This window comes from Pyrus communis, chromosome 5 (genome assembly GCF_041283825.1).
Source record: "Pyrus communis isolate YQ-2024b chromosome 5, ASM4128382v1, whole genome shotgun sequence".
NCBI lineage: Eukaryota > Viridiplantae > Streptophyta > Magnoliopsida > Rosales > Rosaceae > Pyrus > Pyrus communis.
The window spans coordinates 842,008-863,580 of record NC_142569.1 but is presented as its reverse complement, the minus strand read 5'-3'; the positions used below and the strand labels follow the sequence as shown (position 1 = coordinate 863,580).

The window sequence follows — 21,573 nt, the reverse complement described above, 5'->3', positions numbered from 1 at the left end:
AATACCACCAGACCGTAGTACATTTAGATATTTTTAAAATAATTTTTCTTCATCCGTATCCTTATGATGTATTGGTTTTAGGTCGCAAGTCAATTTTTTGTTTTCTTTGCCCCTTTTCAATCACTTTAGTTTTTGTAGTTTGATGGTTCGATTTAAAACTAATTTTTTTAGAATAATACTTGGCTGCTGAAAATTCAGCAGCCATTCCTACTTTTATCCAAAATGTTCAAACGATTGAAATTCTAAACACAAACTAAACACGTGTTCAAATCTAATTGGGTGAAAGCAGGAGTAGCTGTTGAAAATTTAGCAGCCAAGTATTGTTCAATTTTTTATGAGTAGTGTTACACTTCTCATTTATTATTATACCATCACTTGTACCATTTTTCTAATAGAGGTAGGCCCACTAACACATGTGGGTTCCATTTCTATTAGAGATGATACAAATGATGATACAAATAATGGTAAGAATAGTATTTTTGGTTTATTTATTTAACTTCTTATATAGAAAATATGTTTTGTGCAAAATGAAGTTAACGCTTCTTTATCAACATAATATCTTTTATGTGTAGTTCATTTAATTCGGTTTTCCAAATATATAATTAGAGACATTCAATATCTTACTTCCCATATATATATATATATATATATGCTTTCGAAAAAATTTCAGCCGGTTCTGATAGCAAACAAAGTGGTGGTTGATTGACTAGATTTGCATTTCTTCTATGGTTCCTGATCTTATGTAGTTTTATGACAAAATAGGTTTTCGTGGTATCGAAGTATGTATTTGTACTGTGCGTGCGCGCAGCATCGTTTCGAATTGCTAACTAAAGAATGTTATTACAATCATCACGTAATACTTAAGTATATTGTTTGGACGAACCTGTACGTAATATGACAAATTATCATATCATCAGATGCAGTTGCACTTTTTTCCAATTTTCACCTTAATTTGTATATACACAAAATTGCCCCACGCATGCCACCAATTAATCGTTACATTAACTTGTTCGATTATATACGGATAATAAAGCCATGATCTTACTACTTACATTACGCATTCCATACCTTGATCCGTGTGTACGTATGTGTATATATATCTATATCGAACGACGCTTTTTTTTTTTAGTACCGATTCCGTAATGTATTTCAACGATATTGATATGATTGATAACATTATTTTTTTAACAACAATATATAACTCAAGTAAACAAAATGCATTCCTTCGCTAGCAGGTCTTCGGCCACCGGCTCGAATCACTACGTTATCCATGTCCCGGCTTCCGGCAAATCCGTCACGAGTACCGATAACTTGGCCTTATTTGTAACAATCACACATATATTCTTATCTGTATATAAAATTATGTTTTAAGTTTTTAATTAAGCATAACTGCAGAGCCCATAGACGCATAAGCTTCCCGCTGGGCACCTGTTGTCGCACTTGCCACAATGTCTCTCATCCACAGAGGGATACACACAACTCCCTTTGCAGCACAGTCCTGAATAGTTACACTTTCTTCCACACATTCCACAGTTATGTTTATCAGTCATCACATTGACGCATTTTTTGTTGCAGCAGTAAGGTCCTGGGCTGCCCATTGCCCAGCAAATTCTTGGACTCCTCTCACAAGTTATCCTTGGTCGATGTCGATGCCCTACAAACTCGTGCAAACCAAGAAACCGACTGATAGAACTACCATGGTTTTGTGATTTGGTGTTACCATGTGTCTCTTCAATAGTTGGAGTTGCTGAGGAGAAAATGACTACGCCCGCTATCAACACCAATGTGAACAAAAACTTGGGCAGTTTCATGGCCATAACTATGGTGCAAATTACTTAGTCCCGAAAACAAAGGGCAAATTAATATGTGAGGAAGGCAGTGAGAGAGAGAGAGAGAGCGAGCGAGAATATTTAGATGTGATAAAAAGCAAAGGGTCCTGGAACTACTTAAAGAGATTCAGCTGTACTGAATTTACTGGTTGTCAAGATTTTAAAAAGACAAGTCTCAGTCTACGATTATACTGTCTTTCAATTTGTATTACCATCAACATCATAGGTATAAAAGTTTTTATCATAAAAAAATATCGGTGTAGTTAATTGAAACCACACAATATAAAGCATATTTAATTTTGTCAAATTTCGAGGTGAAATTCTTGTATTCTTCAAGACCTAAATGAGTTCTTCATCATTCAAAAACGAATTAGGAAAAATAACATATATGAAGACATGCATGTGTATTAGTTGTCAGCCATTATGATATGGGATCTTTATCAATGGACTAGGACTAGACTCGGTGACTCGGGGTAGGGGATGTTACGTTCCCCATTGATGCCAAAATTCCAATGTGAGATGGAAACCGGTGAAAAGAGAAGAATCACATAAGTTGTCGATCACGTGGGTGTATTGACTAATTAAAACTAGGAATTGAGGATACTATTTGGCAATACACACACACACACACACATACACACCACACACACACACACTTTGGTTTGTGCCTAACATTAGGAATTGAGGATACTATTTGGCCCTATATATATACTTTAGTCACGAACATCTTGATTGAAGATAGATCCAGTTAGTTGATTTACTATTCAATAATTTGTAGTACATTGAGGATAGTTAACTTTTCCAGTTGCTTGTGCGTCCCTCACAAGGTTTTTATCGAGGCTCATTTGTGCACCCTATCCTCAACTATGTACGTATTCCCTATCATTCAATGAATATCGTATCATTTATCAAAAATAAAAAATAAAAACTTTAGAAATTGAGTAATGCTACACTTACCACATTTGTACCACATCGCTAACAAATGTAGATCTCATATCCATTAGACTAGTTCCATGTTTCCCCCGAATTTCATCAGTCCCAGACTCAAGTGCCTGAAAGAGATGGTACAAATACGGTATAAAAAATATGTTAACAGTAACATTTTTGTTTTCGTTATAATTATATAATTATAGAAAGAAACTAAATTCAAAGCAAGTTAACTTGATTGCATTAGGGGTAAGCGACAGCGGATTCAGTAAAGAAGCAACAACAAGATACTGCGTACCTTCCCTAAGCACATGAAAATAACGACTTTGCAGCAAATTATATGCACCTGTAATATGGCATGTATATTTGACATAGCAATACAACAAGGGAATTGCACTTTTCAATCACTAGCTAGCTAGATTATGGAACAAGTACATATATCATTTAATGCTCTTGAAAAATGTGATATTTGTTTGACATAATTTTGTTGCCGGACGATTCTCTTCTTGATGGAGGATTTCTGATGGCGGGATCGAAGTACAATTAACAATAAAATAGAAAGTGTAAATACACACCACACTTGCATGGTCAATGTTTCCGTGTACCTGAAACAGTGTCTCATGACTGTATTCCTTTAGACAGTTTTAATGAAAAGTTTACGGTACTGTTCATTTTAACGAAAAATCATATTTTTACACTAAAAAGTCAAATATGGTACTATTCACTTTACTCTTTATTTTGTCTTTATCGTTAAAATTCAAAGTTTTCAAACCCTTTTCATTAGTTTTTCTATTGAAACAATATGAGAATTTTGTTTTTTTGCATTTGAGTTACCTTTTGAAACCATTAATTGCAATGGCTTTAGAATAACAATAATAATGCTTTGGGTCATATAAATATAAGAATAATTTTTCTCTCTTTACGTATAATTTGTCATAATTAATATGACAGAATAAATGTATAGCAGTATACTCAAATGTATAGCAGTAGTATACTGTGAAATAATCATGCATAATGGCACATCCCATAAACACAGAAGTCTCCCTTCTTGCACTTCTGATTGCACCCACCACAATGCCTCTTGTCAAACGATGCATTGACGCACTTGCCCCTGCAACAAATCTCTGTGTACTTGCATCTGTAGTGGCAAATCCCACAGTTGTACCGATCAGTCTTCACGTCAACACATTTCTTCTTGCAGCAGTCTGGCCCCAGGCTGTTCTTCGCACGACAAACCCTAGGAAAGTTGTCGCAATTATAACTGGGCAGTGGTATATTTTTATTATGATTATAAACAAAACGGTTCACTCCTCTTAGAGAAGTAGTTGCTTCTTCTTCATCTGGTATTTCAGGAAATTTAGTTGCTTCTGCTTCAGTACTTGTCCGCATTTCCACGTCTTCGATATGATCATCGTGGAAATTTTCAGCTCCAACAATGGCCATTGCTGCTAGGAGGGTAAAGAAGATGTTCATCAACTTCATGGCCATGACTAAATTAGAAGCTAGTGATTTTCTTTTTTTTTTCTTTTTTTCTTTTTTTGTTGGGGGGTAGGAGCTTAGGAGGTACTTAACAGGAATCAATGTGACATGGGGTTTTATAGTAACATTAGGGGGGAGAGTTGACAATTGGAAACTGAATGTACAAGTCTTGCTTTATTTGTATGGTGCACTAATGGTCTCAATTCAAAAGGCTACTTACATATTACTGAAAATCTTCTATGAAGAAATCATTTGATTGGGCATAAAGAAAAGTTGCCCTTCTATTGTAGAGATTTTTCAGTGTAACCGGTACACGGGGTGGTACACCACATGTCAATATACAAATTGTAGAATATGTGTGCTAAAAATTTAATAACTTAAAAAATAAAATTTCCCACCACTCCTATTGAAAGACATGGTGTACCACTTGTGTTCCCATCACAACTAAAAATTTCTCCTTCCATTTGATTCTGTAACCCAACCATAAGAGAAAATTTACAGTGTCCTGAAAACAAGGTCCAGTACACCAAGTGTCATAAAATAATTGGTTATAAATTTTTTTATTCAGATTTTCAACTATTATCACATTTGGTGTACCGTACCGTCTTCCTAGAACACTAAAAAATCCCTGGATCCATAAAGTCTAAGTAAAAGAACATAAAAATTGCAAAACCGACCCTTTTTCTCAGTTTCACAGTTTCACATCAATGATAGATTTATGTAATATTTAATTTAACTCCATGATGAAACTGAAACCCTCATGTTGGAATTTGAAAAGTAAACTAAGCCCAGAAAAATTGCATCTTAGTATCAAACATATAAAAAGGAAAAGGGAGCAGGGAGCAGGGAAAATAAAGATGGGAATAAAATCTGATTTTTCCTACTTCCACTAAAACAAGCCAAACATGATTCCCTAATTTGCAAAGAAAAGCACATATTCTCAACAGCCAAGCACTACTTAAGAAATTTTTTCAAGCTACAAAACAGTTTCATATCTTAAGTAGTATACAATTCTACTTACAGACTTCTATAATATGTGAAATAAGTATTTTTTTTTTTTTTAGGATTTTTCTCATTACTTTGTTATCACTTCAGAAATTTGACAGATTCACCACCCCTCAAACAACTTTTTCTTGAGAGAGAGAGCATGATAAGTTATCAAAGCCTGATTGTCCTCAGTTTTATTATTTTTCCTCTCCCTTCATCATGCAATCACCAAGGGAACACTCATAGCCCTGGAGAGATTGAAGTCACAGCACACCTAAGAAAATGGCGAGATCAAAGCCCTTCTCCTTTTCAGCATTACCTAAGAAATGTAAGCTTGATTTAAGGCTTAAACGTTTTCATTAGAGTCATTTATTTGTATAACTAGCCTCTCTACTTGCGCTGTTTATTTTTTATCGCGCGGCCATTTTTCTATGCCTATTTTAATGAAGAAATTATTGACAGACGCATGGGATTCTAAATATTATAGGATGGGGGACTTTGTTGCCGATTGGAGCAATAGCTGCAAGGTACTTCAGAAAATATCCATTTAAGTGCAAGGAGTGGTATTCAGTTCACATAACGTGTCAAACCGGTGGATCCGTTGTAGGCACAGTTGGATGGCTTATTGGTATGTTGCTTGGACATTCTTCAAAGGGACACAGTAACAAAACGCATCGCACTCTTGGGATTATTATATTTACATTCACCGCCATACAAGTAAGTCTCAAACTCCTTGTAGTTGATTAAATTAAGGGTTGTGTTGAAATTAATAAGATGGTCATGTATCTTTCTAACTCAATGCGTTATTATCATGTAATTAGAAAGATAAATGCATGTATGTATAAAATTGATGGTTAGACCATTTTTATCAAGTTTAACTGTTCGGGAGTTCTAGTATTGGATTGCTAATTTAAGATTTTTGTGTTTAATTTTCTTTGTTGGGTTTTGTCCCCAAGGCCGGCCCTAAGAATTTGGAGGGTCCTAAGAGAGCCTTTGAAATGGGGCCTTAGAGTTCTCTGGCCTCTAACTCTTTGTACATTAATATGTATAAAAAAAAAATCGCTAAATACATGAAAAAATCTATATATATCTACATCAAACATCATTAAAAATTAATATCAGAATAATACAGATACATAAATATTACTTAAATTTTACATATCTTGTGTTTTTAGATGTCAATGTACTAATTAAGTTACATAATCTAATTTTCAACATTTTACGTACAAAACAGGTTTGCTGTTTTTTATCAAGTAATTATATAAAACAATTGAATCTTACAAATGTTGTGCTTAGCCCAATATGCTATTGTATCTAGACAAAGACTTCTGTAAACTTCTTATTTGAACATACACAAATTTTATAATATGTGTGTGTGTGTGTGTGTGTATATATATATAACAAATAAATAAAAATTGTGGGGCCTCCGGAGTGGGTGCCCTAGGAGGCCGCCTACTCCGGCTACCCTCAGGGGAGGCCGTGTTCGTCCCATTCTGTACCAAATAAGCATGTACAATTTACCTATATCTCAAGTTTGTATATGATAATATATATGTGAAGGGTGATCGAAGAAATGAGTCAGAAATATGATAAGCTAATGATTTAGTTCTCTCATAAATTGTAACCCAAATAAAGAGATCAATACTATTGTCGAAAGGGGTCGAGTCAAATGTGAGTAGCTTCGAGAATTAACGATACATTTTCTATGGTTTTGCAGATGCTTGCCATGTTTTGGCGACCTAAGCAGCAGGAAGAAAAAGGATTTTCCAATAAGTACGTGAAGATATGCCATCATCTTTTAGGCTACGCTCTAATTGCTCTAACTATAGCAAACATATTTGAAGGAATCAAAAATCAAGCTCATCCTCCACATTGGAAATGGCCTTATGTCGCAATACTTTGTGTTTTAGGTGTTACTGCTTTAGGGTTAGAAATTTTCAAATGGGTTAAATTGAAATTAACGCATGAGGCAGTGGATATCAACAGCAATATGTAGACTTCTCCTTGATCACTCTACAATTAATTTAATTTTTATATTTTGTTAATTTTCAAGTAAGGGATATACAAGCAAATTCCCACATAAATTCGTTCGCCTTTATCTGTTTTAATGGTATAAATGAGGAAGCTAATGAAGGTTTGTTGAGTTGGTAAGAATCATTCTCTTTGCTAAACCAAGGTTAGATTCAAGCTCTGCTGTAGGCAATTCCTCTTGGTGACTAATCTATAAAAACCAAAAAAAAGGCTATGACCCCTTTGTACGTCCTTAAAGAAACTTATGATATGCCCTAGTCCTGGGATGGGGTAACCTTTCCTCCCCCTAAACTTCGATTACCAAAAAAAAATGCTAAGAACAAGGAAGGAGAATCAAAGAGAAATCTTTGAAAGGAGAAAATTTTCATTGTATCTAGAACATGGATAATACACGTGTTTCTTCAAAAAGCATTTGTCCCGAGAAATCGAAAAAATATTTTTATGTTATTGAGAAGAGAAATCCAACAAACTAAATCTGGGCCATAAACTCAAGGCCCAAGCCTCAAATTTTGGGCCGAAGTCATAAAACTAGGGATGGTTCAAATCACCTACGTCGTAGCGTCGTCGTTTTCGATCCGCACCTTCTGGCGCTCCGGTCAGCAACGTCAACCGCGAGTCTTTAAGCTTCCACGCCCCAGATGCAATGGCAGAGTAATCGCGATTCGCAACCCGACAATCTGGAGAAGGCGGAGAGAGAAAACGAACCCGAAGGAGAGGAGCAACCAGGCATGGCCAGCTCCGCCGCAATTGACGGTGTCGCAGCGTCGGCGCTCCGCTCGGTGCTGCAGCGCGTCCAGCAGGCAGCCGAAAAATCAGCGCGTAAAGCCCAGGACATCCGAGTGGTGGCGGTGAGCAAGACGAAACCAGTCTCCCTTCTCCGCCAAGTGTACGACGCCGGCCATCGCTGTTTCGGCGAAAACTACGTCCAAGAAATCGTCGAGAAAGCTCCTCAGGTATAAAACTTCTGCCTCGCTCTCTCTAAAGAGCTTTGGGCAACCTATTTGTACTGAAAGAGATTGAATTTTTGGTGATCGTCTGCGCGGTGCAGCTTCCGGAGGACATTGAGTGGCATTTCATTGGGAATTTGCAGAGCAATAAAGTAAAACCCCTTCTAAGTATGATTATTTTCTCTTTCTCCAATCATGGTTGTTGTCAATTTGCTTGAATTTCATACCTTTAAGCCTTTTTTGGGTAATCCGTTTGTTGTACAAAAGCAATCAGCAGTTTGGTTTGATTTTTATGTAAATTGTGCAGCTGGAGTACCAAACCTTGTAACGGTAGAGAGTGTGGACGATGAGAAGGTAGATACTTATTCTGCTAGCATCGTTTCTGTGCGTTGTATGCAAACTTACTTTTCAGTTTCGGGTGACGGATCTCGAGAAATTCAATGGCATTTTGTATTAGTTAGGGGATTCTGGTAAAGATTGTACCCTTTTTTTTTTTGTCGTTCGTTCTGTGTTGTATTATATTATCTTTAGTTAATAATGGTTGGGGCAATTCAAGTGTAGCTGCCATTGTTAATTGTCCGTAATTGGGGAAGCTCGTGTTTTTCTTAGCGATAATCATGTTCAGCAGTTATGACACTGAGCCGCTTGGTTGGTTTTAAGTTTACTCCACCTTGTATGTTGTGCAGATTGCTAATCGTCTTGATCACGTGGTTGGTAGCATCGGGAGAAAGCCTTTGAAGGTCTTACTCCAAGTGAACACCAGTGGAGAAGAATGTAAGTTTAGTTAACTAGATATGAGCCAACCCTTTTCTAAGATATAGTGGGAGATGCATGCTTGCGGAGTATTGCGGTTTATGCTTGCATGGTTATCCGTCGTACTTTTTGTATTCGTTTTATTCATTATCAAATGTTTAACGATAATCCATGTCTTCCTTATGTTAGTCATTTGTTCTTTATTGTTTTGAGATAATATCTGATCTCCTTAAAATACTATTATAGCAAAATTTGGTGTTGAGCCCTCTGGATGTGTGGAGCTCGCAAAGCATGTAACTTCGGGTTGTCCAAACCTTGAGTTTTGTGGTCTAATGACAATTGGGATGCTAGATTATACTTCTACACCGGAAAACTTTAAGGTGATGCTCCAACACACTACATGTAAATCTTTCTCCAAAGTTTCAGTTCCTCGGGTTTATTGGCAATTCTCAAATCAAACTGTTTGTTGTCAGACTTTGGCGAACTGCAGAACTGAGGTTTGCAAGGCACTCGGAATATCAGAGGAGCAATGTGAGCTTTCAATGGGCATGTCTTCGGATTTTGAGCTAGCTGTAAGGACTGAGCTTTCGTAATATGTTTTCACTACACGCCAGTGAAATTCTCTCACCAAATGGAAAAACTTGATGGTTTTGCAGATCGAAATGGGCAGCACAAACGTGAGAATTGGATCGACAATATTCGGGCCGAGAGAATATCCAAAGAAACAATGAAATTAGCTGGACTAATTTGATTCATGTTCTTGTAATTTTGTGCTATGATTTTGGAAAATTGTAGAGTTCAATGCCATTTGAAGGCTGGACATGCAAAACTCTGTTTCCTTAGAACTTCTTGTTTATGATTAGAACCGTTCATATTATAAATTATATTGTAGATCGACATTCTTTCTGAATTTGGTGGAAAATGGCAATGAATCTGTTCGCGTTGTTCTATTTATATCTGTGTTGTGTGTGTTTGTACTATAAACCACAGTTGTATGTAATCTTGTTGTTGCCTACCCACCCTCTTTAACAACTCAGTAATCGGTAGCATGAGTTATGAACAAGCTGAACAGCTCTTTCTTAAACCACCTGAAACCACCACCGCAACTGCCACCACCAAAACTTTCAACGCCGTCATCAACCTCCTCTCATCCGAAGGCTCTCACCATGAAGTCCTTCCATGCTCAAAACCAACACACCTCCGGATACCTACACCTTCCCTAATCTTCTCAAAGCTTGCACCTCCTTAAACCTCTTTCTGCATGGCCTCTCGTTCCACCAATGCATCGTCGTTAATGGGTTCTCTTTGGATGCCTACGTTGCTTCTTCTCTGATCAACTTTTACGCCAAATTTGGACACGCCCAAAATGCACGCGAGTTTTTCGACGTAATGCCCCACAGAAATGTTGTTCCTTGGACTTCCATTATCGGATGCTATTCGCGTGCCGGAAATGCTGGAATTGCGTTTGAGATGTTTAGTGAGATGCGGCGCGAAGAAGTTCAGCCCAGTTCAGTTACTCTGGTAAGCTTGATCTCTGGAGTTTCAGAGCTGGCTTATTTGCAGTGTTTGCATGGTTGTGCAGTATTATATGGTTTTGAGTCTGACAGTACTTTGGTGAATTTAATGTTGAATGTGTATGCTAAATGTGGAAGACTTGAAGATGGTAGAGACTTGTTTGAGTATATGAATGCAAGAGACGTAGTTTCATGGAATTCCTTGAAATCTATTCTCAGGCTGGAAATATCGGAGAAGTATTCCGGCTTTTGTATACGATGAGAGTTGAAGAAAATGGAGCCTGATAAACAGACGTATGCATCCGCTGTGTCTGTGGCTGCCACGCAGAGTAACTTGAAATTGGGAAAGTCTCTGCACGGACAGATTTTAAGAACTGGATATGAATTGGATTCCCATGTCGAAACAGCGCTCATGGTTATGCACTTGAAGTGCAGGAACATTGACCTTGCATTTCGTATCTTCGAAGGGACGACGAATAAGGATGTGGTTCTGTGGACGGCCATGATGTCAGGTCTCTTGGCTTGAAGAAACTCCCGGGCTGGAGTTCTATTGAGTTGCACGGGAGGATCACTACGTTCTTTACAGATCACAATACAAATCCTCAATTTGATGATATCGTATCGACATTGAACATGTTAACGAGAGTTGAATGATTAATTTCGGCACCGTTAACTACATTCTTTATGGGTCACAACAGAAATCCATGACATTCAATTCCGCTGGAGCTTACACAACGAAAATTTAACCGGATACACTCGAAGATATCCAATTCCTATCATCTCTCTTACAAGAGTAAACTCATCATCTTCGAACAAAGATGATCAGCCGCATCGACCAACCTTTCTACTGCACTTGGTATCGAAATCTATCGTGTGGGTGAGTATGGTATCTGTAAACCTCTAGTGGGCTTTCTACTTTGCCCAGATTATAGTTTTTGTGTCAGCTAACAGTCAGTGAGCATCGGTAAGAACTCGCAAGTATAAGATCATGGTGGCGGATTTAATAGTGCAGAGGTATCAAATTGACCGACTACTCCCCCGCTAAGAAGGCGCATGGCAGCTCCCGGGGAGAATTTCCTTGCGAATAAGAAACAAGGAACGTATGTTGAATTGACACGACACCATTCTGTCCGGTATTCCGTCTCATAGTATACGTGGTTGATATCCTGCCGGAAAAGAAAAAGGTCAGAACGACGAAACCAGAATGGAAAACAAATGAAGAAAATAATCATAATGTTACCTTTATTTCTTTTATTTTTTTAGGAGCCGCATTCGCGTGGTTGAAAGTCATAGGATGCCAGCCTTTACTCTCGGTTTTAGTTGCAGCAGAATTGTTCCACAACGAATAGGTTAATGTCCTTCGCTCAAGTTCGCCTTCAAGCTCACTCATCTAGCAAATTAATGCATAAAAAAAGGTAACTCGATCACGCTTAGAAACTCTCAAACTAGTGACAGCTAAACTAATTCATAGAAAGCCATTTTAACAAACAGAGAAACAGAAACCTTGATACCGTAAGACATTTAGCAAAGATAGAAAAGAAAGAACAAGAACATCTATAGCTTACCGCAAACACTGTCTGCACGTAGTGTTCATCTGGGATACAGTTGTGCTGCTTCTGAAGTTTCTGCATTTGGTATTTAAGCCAATATCAAAATCTATGATCAGTCACTTGAAAGAGAAAACTACATGATTTTAGATATGCCTGAACCTATCACACTTACAAGATTCAGCTTCCCCTTTCTGGCATCCACAGGCGGGCGACGCTGCAAAGTAAGAAGCAATGAAGTGTTTTCTTTGTTGATATAAACAAAGTAAGATACAAATTTTGAAATTTGATAAGAATGATCATAATTTGAGAACAAAGCTTCATAACAGAACATAAAGAAAACAAGAAGATAAATCTGCTTGATTGCGTACCTTGCAAAAACTTTTGAACACTGGAAGAACAACATCGTCGTCCACAAGGACTTCTGCATGGCTTCGTACCAAAGCAATCCACTGAAATTGCCCAACCAATTCAAATTAGAGCATAGTCATGAATGCATGTCACATAATACTATAAATGAGAATCCCTACTAACCACAGACAGAGCAATACTCATAATCATGATGATGATTACGATGATAGCTAAACAAGTGAAGCACTGTTGAAGACGACTGACTTGACTTAACAAAGGACTCTGTATCCCAAAAAGAGGTACTTTTTGCCATTTTCATATGAAAGTTTAAAACAGATAATGACCTGGGATCCTTTTCGCCATTTTTCTTTTGGTATGTAAGGTGACATTTTAGGATTGTAGCGGCCCTCCTTTACGTCAAGAAAGCTACAACATAAACAGACTGCATAAGACACTTAAGATTTCTCAACTCAGAACTTGAAATTACATGTGAAACTTTGCTAACAGATATTTAACCATCAACAACATATCAGTGCTTAGCACCTCAAAAGTGAAAGCCCCTGCATCTACCTGTCCACAAAACTCCTGCGAGAAGCCATCATGTAACCGTATACATAGCTGAAGTTGTACAGAGGAACACAACTGCGGTGCAAGTAAGTTAGATAGGTAGTGCACCACATAAAACTCCTCTTCTGCAAATGGAAAAACGGTCATACAATTACGCCAAGAATATTAACCTATCAGAAAGGAGTACAAATCTTTGATTCGCAGGATCCTCAAGAGCTGTTGCGAACAACAGCCTCTCCGCTTCGATCATACTCGATTCTCCCCAACCCACCTGCATTGTGTGACCACCAGTTCGGATTCAGCATAAGTAGGCAACCAAACTACATTGCAAAAACCTGATATCGAAGCAAATAATTCCTTCGAACTAAATTTGGATCATTTTGAAAATATTTGAGCAGTATTTTGTCTAAAATTTTGATTATTGAATGTTATAATCTATAAGCCAACTATCACATCACAGAATTGATTACCAACTCTTTAGACTGCCTTAATTTCCTTTTTAATTCCCTTCATTTTCCGAGCAGACAAACAGGGAACATGAAGAAACAAAGAAAGTTTCGAACTTTTTGCAATTTTTATTTAAAAAAAAACTGACAGAACGAACTTCAAAATTAATACTTTTTCCGTTTCATTTTCTCAGCAACCAAACAGAAGCTAAACGAGCAACTACCTGTATGCTATTCGTCAATTGACGGCCGTAAAAGAAATGAGACCGCGTCGTCGACTCATCGAACACAAAACCAGGCGCCGAGTGAATGTAAATCGAAAAATTCGGCGCTTCAGCATTCTGCGAAATTCACACACAACTCTCGATCACTTTCCCGAGAAAGTCCAAGAAAACTGAGACGGAAAAACCAAAAAAATTGTACAAAAGTAAAGAGATTAAACCTCGAAGAAGCTGCCCCAGAGAAAATCGAGCGGGAGGCTACGGCGGGCGAGGAAAAGGAACGCGATCTTCGGAGTGCCGGTGAAGCTTCTGCCGTGGCGGGAAATTCGAGATCTCGCTACGACCAACGAAGACGGAGAGGAGGAGAAGAGGTCGGGCTGCGAGTGGAGCCGGAACAAGGCCCATACGCAAAGCGCGACAGAGAGGACGATCACCAGCTTCCAGCTCAACCTGATGACGTGGCGCGCCTGGATTGGCGGTGACTTCTTCATCGTCGTCATCGTCCTTCCTTCAATTAATTGAAAAATACATGAAATATATCAAAATTAACAGAAATTACGAGCTCAATTGAAAATCAAAAGGAGGGGGAGAGAGAGAGAGAGAGAGAGAGAGAGAGAGAGAGAGAAAGAGAGAGAGAGTACATTGAAGGGTTGAATTCGGAGGAGCATTTGAATTTTCAAATAGTAGGAAGAGGAGCAGAGGGGAAGGGGGGGGGTGCCGGGTGCGCTGCTGGTGTGAATTTTGGAGTTTTATGTGGGGCTTCGGTGGGAAATAGGGAGAAGGTGGAGAGATTTTCCAGTGTGGGCTATCACGATGCTATGTCACGTGTTATTATATAAATAATACCATATGTGTGTTAAAATATTAAATAACTTAAAAACTAAAATTCCTCAACACTTCTATTAAAACAAGTAATGTACCATTTGTATTTCTGTTATAATTAAAAAAAAATTCGAGAAGGTGGACTCCTCTTCTGGACCTTGTCAGTCTGTCTGTGTGGAGAATGATGACAAGTGTGGAGTCTGTGATTTCCGCGCCGTGATCATGGCCGTACGACTCGTGAGAGGGTGGGTCCCACATGGGAAGGGACAGGTGCGCTTGGATTCTTCTTCTTTGGTTAAACGGCACCGCGTTGCCACTTTTGGTCGTAAAGCTAAGGGAGGTTTTCAGCGTACGCCATGAAAGTATTCAAAAAGGGAGTAATTTTATTGTCTGACCGACCGAGTAAATTAGGTGGCATGTTCAACTAACCTCATAAAAACAGATTCTTGTGTTCGTCAGTCAGATAAAATAGATTGTCTAACTCACTCACAATGAAATGAGTCAATTCTGTTTAGATGTCATCTTAGACAAACTCGAATATAAGAATCTCAGCTTTTTGTGAACGAGTTAGGTTTATATGATTTGATTTGAGTTCAAAAATTGATTATCAATTCGAAACAGTGGCACCCCTTGTATCATACATGAGATTGTTATTAGTCGCATTATTGTTTCACAACCTCATTCTGTTTTACAAGAATTTTATAATTCAAGTGATTAAAAACGACGTAACATGTATAAATATAAAACAGAGAATAAGAAAAGTGCATATATCATGTTCAAACACATTGCTTTAGATTGAACATTGCTTTAGTAGTACTTGTTGCACCCACATTGTCCTCAATAGATTTTTAAGTCACAACGTATCAATCAGAAGGGCAAGAAATCATGAGTCAAAACTCAAAAGCTTGTCGGTTGTTCACCATTTGAATTACCAATTGAGAATATTTGTCTCCTAATCACTATTCTAAAAATTCTCACATAATGATGTTTAAGTCCTGCTTAAATGTTATGCAATTGATCATCGCCCTAATTAATGTGTTTTTGAAAATTAAGAAATGGCGCATAGACCTGCTTAGACGCCCGCATAACCCTGTCTAAACATGCTGAGTCGCCTGCCTAGGTCGTGACTCTCACTTAACAGAAAATAAGTAACTTTCATTTTGCATTTTATTTTTTTTCAACAAATTATAAGAGACTTGTTGATGAATACACATTATATGCGTGTTCCCACGTTTTCATTATGTTCTAATACCTTATAATCTATATATTATTTTATTTTACAGTTTATGTATCATAATAAAATTATGTATTTTCACGTATACAATATATAATAAAATTACTTCAATCCATCTAACCGTCTAGATGTTAGACCTCAATCTGTCGCCTGACTTGCACCTAGCGTCTAATAAAACCTTGGATATGATACTGGACTTTTGAATGCATTCTATGAATCGTTACTCTATTATTCGCATTATTATTTTTATAAATAGAGAAAGTTAATGACTCCGCCTACTTACATGTTGTTTTGCTTTTAGGGCCCTCGAATGTGAGGGGCCCTATGCGGGCAAGCCAGGGTCATGTAACATAATTAGCTGTGCTTTCCTTCTTCCCAAAACCTAGACCAAATTCTAGATTTCTAGGCGTCCGAAACGGGAAGGCATATGCAATCAAATGCAAAACACATAACGTCGGAGCTGTTTCTTCATGCAGTCGTCTGACTCAATCACCAATGCCGGCATGGGATTGAAGGGATCCTCGGCCAGCCGCCTTGACGTTTCCACGGTCCAGAATAACATTCAAGATCTTGCTAGGAACAAAAATTCTCTTTTTAATTGACTTCCCCTCCAGGTATTTGGAGAGTTTTTCATCTTGTGATGCAAGCTGGAGGGCATCCTCCTCCGAACAGATCTGTTCAACCAGGATCGTACCCCTCATCTTGCCGTTGATCTGAACTGGGCGGACAATAGTAGATTCCTTCAAGTAAGCAGGATCCGCCTGCATTTATTAGAACACACGAAGTAGTCAACTAGTCATCTGTATACCATTCGACATTCCTCGCACAGTATTACATCCTACACCATATTTCATGTATAATCTCACCTTCGGAAAAGGCTCATATGCCAAAGATTCGGAGTGTCCCAAGCGAAACCAAAGCTCCTCAGCCATATGAGGTACATATGGCGAGAGCAACAAAACAAATGCTTCAATAACCAATCTTGGATGTTTTTGCCACTGAAAAATAAAAATTATACAGTAATGTGTCATGTTTAACTGTCTCAACGAGATGGAACATGTATCGTTTAAATGGTTTCAAGGACCTTATAAGCCGCATTAAAGAACTCCATCATGGCAGATATTCCAGTGTTGAATCTTGTTGCTTCTATGTCCTCAGTAACCTGCAATTAGGAAAATTCATTGGTTAAGAGGTGCAGACTTCAGATTTTTGCACAGCTGTTGTATCATAATTTGAGTATAATAGTAAAAAGAAATAGAAGATAACATCCAGAAATTGAGATCTGACCTTTGCAATGCACTTGTGGAGAGAACGAAGTTGCTCCAAAGTAGGATCCTCATCAGTCACTACCGTCCCATCTTTGAATGTACCATCAGACAATGGTGAACCAACAACTAGCTTCCATGTTCTTCCCAAAAATCGATGGACACCTTCAATAGCACTCGTATTCCAGGTTTTTGAGTCTCTAGAAGCGAAATTCAGTAACAAGAAAGATTAATCAAGAGTAAAGTTTATCTTTGTAGATATTATCTTATACTTGAGATGGGCAATAGACATTCCTAGGCACATTAGCGAAAACATAGGCCAAACGAAGTATCCAATAAGATAAACTTCAACGAAAAAACTACCTAAGTGGTCCCATGAACATTTCATATAAACAAAGCGAATCTGCCCCGTACTCAGAAACTGTTGTGCCTTGGCCCGTTAGTGCGGAACCGAGATTCAGATTACAACCTCACCAAAATCACACACAGTTGAATAGTTTAAAATACAAGAAATAAAGACACCGAGAAATTTACGAGGTTCGGCAAAAACCTGCCTACGTCCTCGGAGAGATATTGCTCTTCACTATGAGAAAAAAACAGTACAAGTTACACATGAGTTAAATCGACATAACCCAATCCCATATCCCTTGTACACCCACTCACAGAATTTTCCCAAGAGCCTCACTCTACCCCAAGAGTTCTTTCACAAGAGATCTTTAACTCTAGCTCTCTTGATTTCTCTCACCCTTGCCCTTGCTCTCTGCAAAAAAGAACTCTTTCTTCTCCTTTTTTTTCTGCAAAGGCAAATGAGTTCTCTGCTCTCTCCTTTTTAAACCAAAATGAGCCCTCACGGGTGTTTAAGACACCAAAACTTTTTCCTTTTACTTTTCCCTTTTTTCCTCCTTGCTTTTCCCTTTTTTCCTCCTTACTTTTCCCTTTTTTTCCTCCTTGAAACAAGGAAAGATGTTTTCTTTCTTTCTTTAGCCGAAAGGCATTTTGAAGGATAGTCCACTTGGCCACAAACTCCAACAGAAACAACATCATCCGGATTGACTACATTTCCCCTGCTTTTACTCATTTTATGAGAATGCGCAATCAGACAAATGTTAGGATCGTCTTTCAGTACAAAAGAATCCCCAGACTTCCATGACCTACGGAAGGAAAAATTATGTCAAGAGGAATGGAAAATGAAATGCCAAACTAAAGGTTATTTTTCTTACTTAACACCTTTCGAAACAGAGTCAGTCTAGAAGAAAAACTATACTGAGGCATCCGAGAAAAGTACCTTTTCCTCTGGAATTATTTCTTGCTGATGTTCGACTGTTGTTCCAGAGTCTGGAGGGATAAAATTCCCATCAGAGTCCTTGTAAGCGATATATTGAACCTGCAAAGCAAAGCATTAGAAACATGTATGGGAAAAAATTACTCATGTGAGCAGAAACAACTCTACTTACCTCGCCAAGAATAATGCCCTGGTTTATGACACAGTTGAACGGTTCTTTGGTGGACATGGCGCCAATGTCATAAAGAACCTGAAATAATATTACGTGACATTAACATTTGATACGAGACGAGACTTGAAAAACGGTATTAAGTATTAATGACCATGTCAGCTGTAATTACAGATACAACTTTTGTACAAAGAGATACAATTTCATATTGGTCAATCTTATGCACCTGCATGTTCCAAAATGAAGAAGACAGATTAAGTCACAGACCTTGTGCCAGAACCTTGAATAAAGTAAATGAAGGACAGCATGTTCTGCACCACCAACATACACATCAACTTGGTTCCAGTAACTGCAGATCAAGAGGATTTTTAAAATGACAAAAAGAAAAGGAGGAACTCACATGACACTACAAATTTAATCATTACCTTTTGAGTTTTTTATTTGCAAAGAAGGTAGAATTTTATATGAAGAATTCCCAGAGAAAGATTTCACTTGCATTTCTTTTGTCTTTGCTACCAATTTTTCTGAATTTTTTAGGTCCATAAATCTCAAATAGTACCTGAACATGGTAAAAAAGTTATAACATCTCAAACCTAAAATGAATTTCAACATTTCTAGTGGCAAATATAAATGAAGGAAAGAACATAAAGCCAAACACACCTCCCCAAGACATAGTCTGCAACCCATATAGGGATAGCTTCCCCATGAACTGGATTTTTAGTGTAGCAACCACTGAAGACCCCGGTTTTCTCCTTCTGAAGGTCAGTCCTCTCAAGGTCACTCTTTCTTGAGGCAATATCTATATACTCCTCCACCTGTGCTCAATATTGTTGGCCCTCTAATTAGCCATCATAAGAAACCTTTGAGAAAACTGGGCAAGAAACAATTGAACGTACAGTTTCTCTCTGGGTTGTTGATACTAACACTGACAACAAGGGATGCTCTGGTGCCACGACTAAATAGCTGGAGCCAAAAGATAAATATAGATTAGACACGTCTATGTCAAAGGTTTTCTGTACAAGTCCATCTACCATATATAAGTTATCAAGATAGGAATTTGGTGTATGATTATTACGTTGCTCCAAATATGGTGTCAGGCCTAGTAGTATAGATTGTAATCTTTGTGTCTCTTTCTTGTCCATCACTGTTAAGAATAGGAAATTCCATCTCGGCACCTTCTGACCTCCCTATCCAGTTTCTTTGCATTTCTTTTATGCTTTCAGGCCAGTCGAGGTCATCTAAATCTTCTAGAAGACGATCAGCATATGCAGTTATCTTGAGCATCCAGTGCTTCATTGGCTGCTCGGTAATAAACAATGACATTGTAAAATTATAAAACCATCCAAAAATTGGAAATAAGCCAATATTTTTTTTTTTGCCATCTTAGATGGTGTGTAAAATGAAAATGCATCAAGCCAGTATCTACCTTTCTTATAACTGGATGACCCCCACACTCACGCAAACCATCTATAACCTCTTCATTTGCCAAGACAGTACCAAGAGCAGGGCACCAATTGTGTGCACTTCAGCCTGAATGTAAGAAATTAAAGTATCAGATCTGTGTAACGGAGAAAATGATAGAAACTATCTACTACCAATATCTCATTTATACCTGATACGCCAATCCTCTCTTTAATAGCTGAAGAAAGATCCATTGGGTCCATCTATAATATTCTGGTTATGTTGTAGAAATTTCACGATCCTAGTCATATGAGAATCCTAATGATTTAAGCTGCATGCAAATACGAAATGTCAATATGTAGGGAACAGATAACACAATCCACCAAAACCAAGAGAGCAACAATCTATGATCAAATGTGGGAAGTGGCTTCCACTTTTAATGCTAGCCTACCATGCCTAACGTTGGCAAGCATTTACAACACTTGAAGAAAGAAGAAATGTACAGGGCCCGATGCAGGTATATAGTATTCTGTAGTTTATCTCAAGTCACAGTTTGCCAAGTTTATTCATTTACTGACTCGTCACACATCCAGCAATAGAATGAACATCACATGACCTGGGAGCGAAAGCGATCAATGTTCTTCAAGGTAGTGATCTTCGGGTGGGTTCCTGTCTGTCAGACACATACAACCAACCAAATTAATAACTAATCGTTCAAACCCGTGGCAATATTCAAATAGTTACGAGCCACACAGAAGTGCTGAAAACCGAACCTTTATTGCATAGTGCTCCGCGGGCAATCCAAATGCATCCCATCCCATTGGGTGTAACACATTGTAACCCTGCATACGTTTGAGCCTAGCAAGAATGTACGTAGCGGTATATCCAAGTGGATGGCCAACATGTAATCCAGCTCCGCTGCAATAAACCATCCAAATGAGCAAAAGTTTTAGACTTTCAGTTAACCCGAAAGACGGGAAAATTTTACAGTTCAAAGCAATTAACCAATCTTACACACATGAAATGGCATATTATCCCAAATTTCGAAACAACTGCAATTTCCACAAGGCATATGAATCATGAAAGTTTAAGTTTTTCATTTAACCCAATTGCTCAAACAATCATTTTCTTACTAAAACTGGGTGTTCATATTTTCTACATAAACAATCACTTGCATTTGAAATTTAATAAAAAAATAGAGTTTTGTGAAAAATCGAGAGACCTGGGATAAGGGAACATATCAAGAACATAGTATTTGGGCTTGGAGGTATCAATTTCTTCAGGGGTTCGAAAAGTCCGATTTTCCTCCCAATAACGCTGCCATTTGAGCTCAATTTCGTGGAAGGGGTAAGGCCTCTTCACCGCCGGTTGCTGCTTCGGCTTATGCTCCGCCGCGCCATTGGCTTCCTCGGCCACCGAGCTTCTGATTACGCTGCTAGATCTGCCAAAAACGCGGCGTTTGGGGCTGTTATTGTACAACTTCAGAGAAAAGCTGCTTTTCCTGAGTTTCTTGGATTGGGTGAGCGAATGGGAGGGAAACGGAATAGAGCCGAAGCGTACGGGGGTCGATGGAGGCGGTTGGGATCGGAGACGGAGTATCGCGTGAGCAGAAAACTCATTTCGCATTGAGCTCAAGAAGAAGAGGAAGAATGAGACTGGCTGGGAATAGTGGATGAGATAACGTGCTGTATGACCGTTATTTGGCGCTCGTTTTGGTGTGTTGGGTTTGGGCTGAAAATTAGCCCAGGCCCACTTGGGTTTCGTACATGTGGGCTTGTTTTGTTTTTCACTAGCAGTGTTT

General features: G+C 38.3%; 3 protein-coding genes and 3 pseudogenes across 6 annotated transcripts; 3 read left to right on the top strand and 3 right to left on the bottom strand.

The window, feature by feature from the left end:
* Positions 1 to 3,761: 3,761 nt before the first annotated feature.
* On the bottom strand, positions 3,762 to 4,244 carry LOC137724465 (uncharacterized). Its single transcript, XM_068463207.2, has one exon. It carries the CDS (start codon positions 4,242 to 4,244, stop codon positions 3,762 to 3,764), a length of 483 nt encoding a protein of 160 aa, XP_068319308.2.
* A 1,003-nt stretch (positions 4,245 to 5,247) lies between these two features.
* Positions 5,248 to 7,230, top strand: LOC148696517 (cytochrome b561 and DOMON domain-containing protein At3g25290-like; annotated as a pseudogene). The gene is made up of 3 exons (XR_015961991.1): positions 5,248 to 5,550; positions 5,685 to 5,939; positions 6,940 to 7,230. The product of XR_015961991.1 is annotated as a cytochrome b561 and DOMON domain-containing protein At3g25290-like (transcript).
* Positions 7,231 to 7,800: 570 nt separating this feature from the next.
* On the top strand, positions 7,801 to 9,907 carry LOC137726148 (uncharacterized). Of its 2 annotated transcripts, XM_068465024.2 has the most exons (7): positions 7,805 to 8,206; positions 8,302 to 8,368; positions 8,508 to 8,554; positions 8,887 to 8,974; positions 9,200 to 9,333; positions 9,427 to 9,525; positions 9,610 to 9,907. In XM_068465024.2, the coding sequence occupies exons 1-7, from the start codon at positions 7,892 to 7,894 to the stop codon at positions 9,682 to 9,684; spliced, it is 825 nt and encodes a 274-aa protein (XP_068321125.2). In that variant the 5' UTR covers positions 7,805 to 7,891; the 3' UTR covers positions 9,685 to 9,907. The 2 variants fall into 2 exon arrangements, with proteins under 2 accessions (XP_088549692.1, XP_068321125.2); XM_088693566.1 differs by having other exon boundaries at positions 7,801 to 8,206; positions 9,200 to 9,525.
* A 225-nt stretch (positions 9,908 to 10,132) lies between these two features.
* On the top strand, positions 10,133 to 10,729 carry LOC137727099 (pentatricopeptide repeat-containing protein At4g04370 pseudogene; annotated as a pseudogene).
* A 365-nt stretch (positions 10,730 to 11,094) lies between these two features.
* On the bottom strand, positions 11,095 to 14,541 carry LOC137725666 (glycosyltransferase BC10). Its single transcript, XM_068464435.2, has 11 exons — positions 14,241 to 14,541; positions 13,821 to 14,107; positions 13,603 to 13,719; positions 13,103 to 13,203; positions 12,936 to 13,007; positions 12,710 to 12,791; positions 12,386 to 12,466; positions 12,190 to 12,231; positions 12,033 to 12,092; positions 11,708 to 11,857; positions 11,095 to 11,633 (listed from the first exon to the last, which is right to left on the bottom strand). The coding sequence occupies exons 2-11, from the start codon at positions 14,097 to 14,099 to the stop codon at positions 11,454 to 11,456; spliced, it is 1,164 nt and encodes a 387-aa protein (XP_068320536.1). The 5' UTR covers positions 14,100 to 14,107; positions 14,241 to 14,541; the 3' UTR covers positions 11,095 to 11,453.
* A 1,300-nt stretch (positions 14,542 to 15,841) lies between these two features.
* On the bottom strand, positions 15,842 to 21,437 carry LOC137727098 (leucine--tRNA ligase, chloroplastic/mitochondrial-like; annotated as a pseudogene). The gene is made up of 18 exons (XR_015962190.1): positions 20,995 to 21,437; positions 20,546 to 20,690; positions 20,389 to 20,445; positions 19,971 to 20,103; positions 19,798 to 19,889; positions 19,447 to 19,670; positions 19,268 to 19,334; positions 19,032 to 19,186; positions 18,868 to 18,930; positions 18,639 to 18,720; positions 18,375 to 18,452; positions 18,180 to 18,304; positions 17,941 to 18,071; positions 17,284 to 17,341; positions 16,943 to 17,120; positions 16,740 to 16,817; positions 16,522 to 16,653; positions 15,842 to 16,416 (listed from the first exon to the last, which is right to left on the bottom strand). The product of XR_015962190.1 is annotated as a leucine--tRNA ligase, chloroplastic/mitochondrial-like (transcript).
* Positions 21,438 to 21,573: the final 136 nt, after the last annotated feature.

Excerpts from the sequence above, each read along its gene's own strand:
- LOC137726148 (XM_088693566.1), top strand. The coding sequence starts at position 7,892 with ATGCAATGGCAGAGTAATCGCGATTCGCAACCCGACAATCTGGAGAAG. Across the intron at positions 8,207-8,301 it reads TCGTCGAGAAAGCTCCTCAG|CTTCCGGAGGACATTGAGTG; the intron begins GTATAAAACTTC and ends TGCGCGGTGCAG. Across the intron at positions 8,555-8,886 it reads AGAGTGTGGACGATGAGAAG|ATTGCTAATCGTCTTGATCA; the intron begins GTAGATACTTAT and ends TATGTTGTGCAG.
- LOC137724465 (XM_068463207.2), bottom strand. The coding sequence starts at position 4,244 with ATGGCCATGAAGTTGATGAACATCTTCTTTACCCTCCTAGCAGCAATG.
- LOC137725666 (XM_068464435.2), bottom strand. The coding sequence starts at position 14,099 with ATGACGACGATGAAGAAGTCACCGCCAATCCAGGCGCGCCACGTCATC. Across the intron at positions 12,232-12,385 it reads TGTTCAAAAGTTTTTGCAAG|CGTCGCCCGCCTGTGGATGC; the intron begins GTACGCAATCAA and ends CTTACTTTGCAG. Across the intron at positions 11,634-11,707 it reads AAAAAATAAAAGAAATAAAG|GATATCAACCACGTATACTA; the intron begins GTAACATTATGA and ends CTTTTCCGGCAG.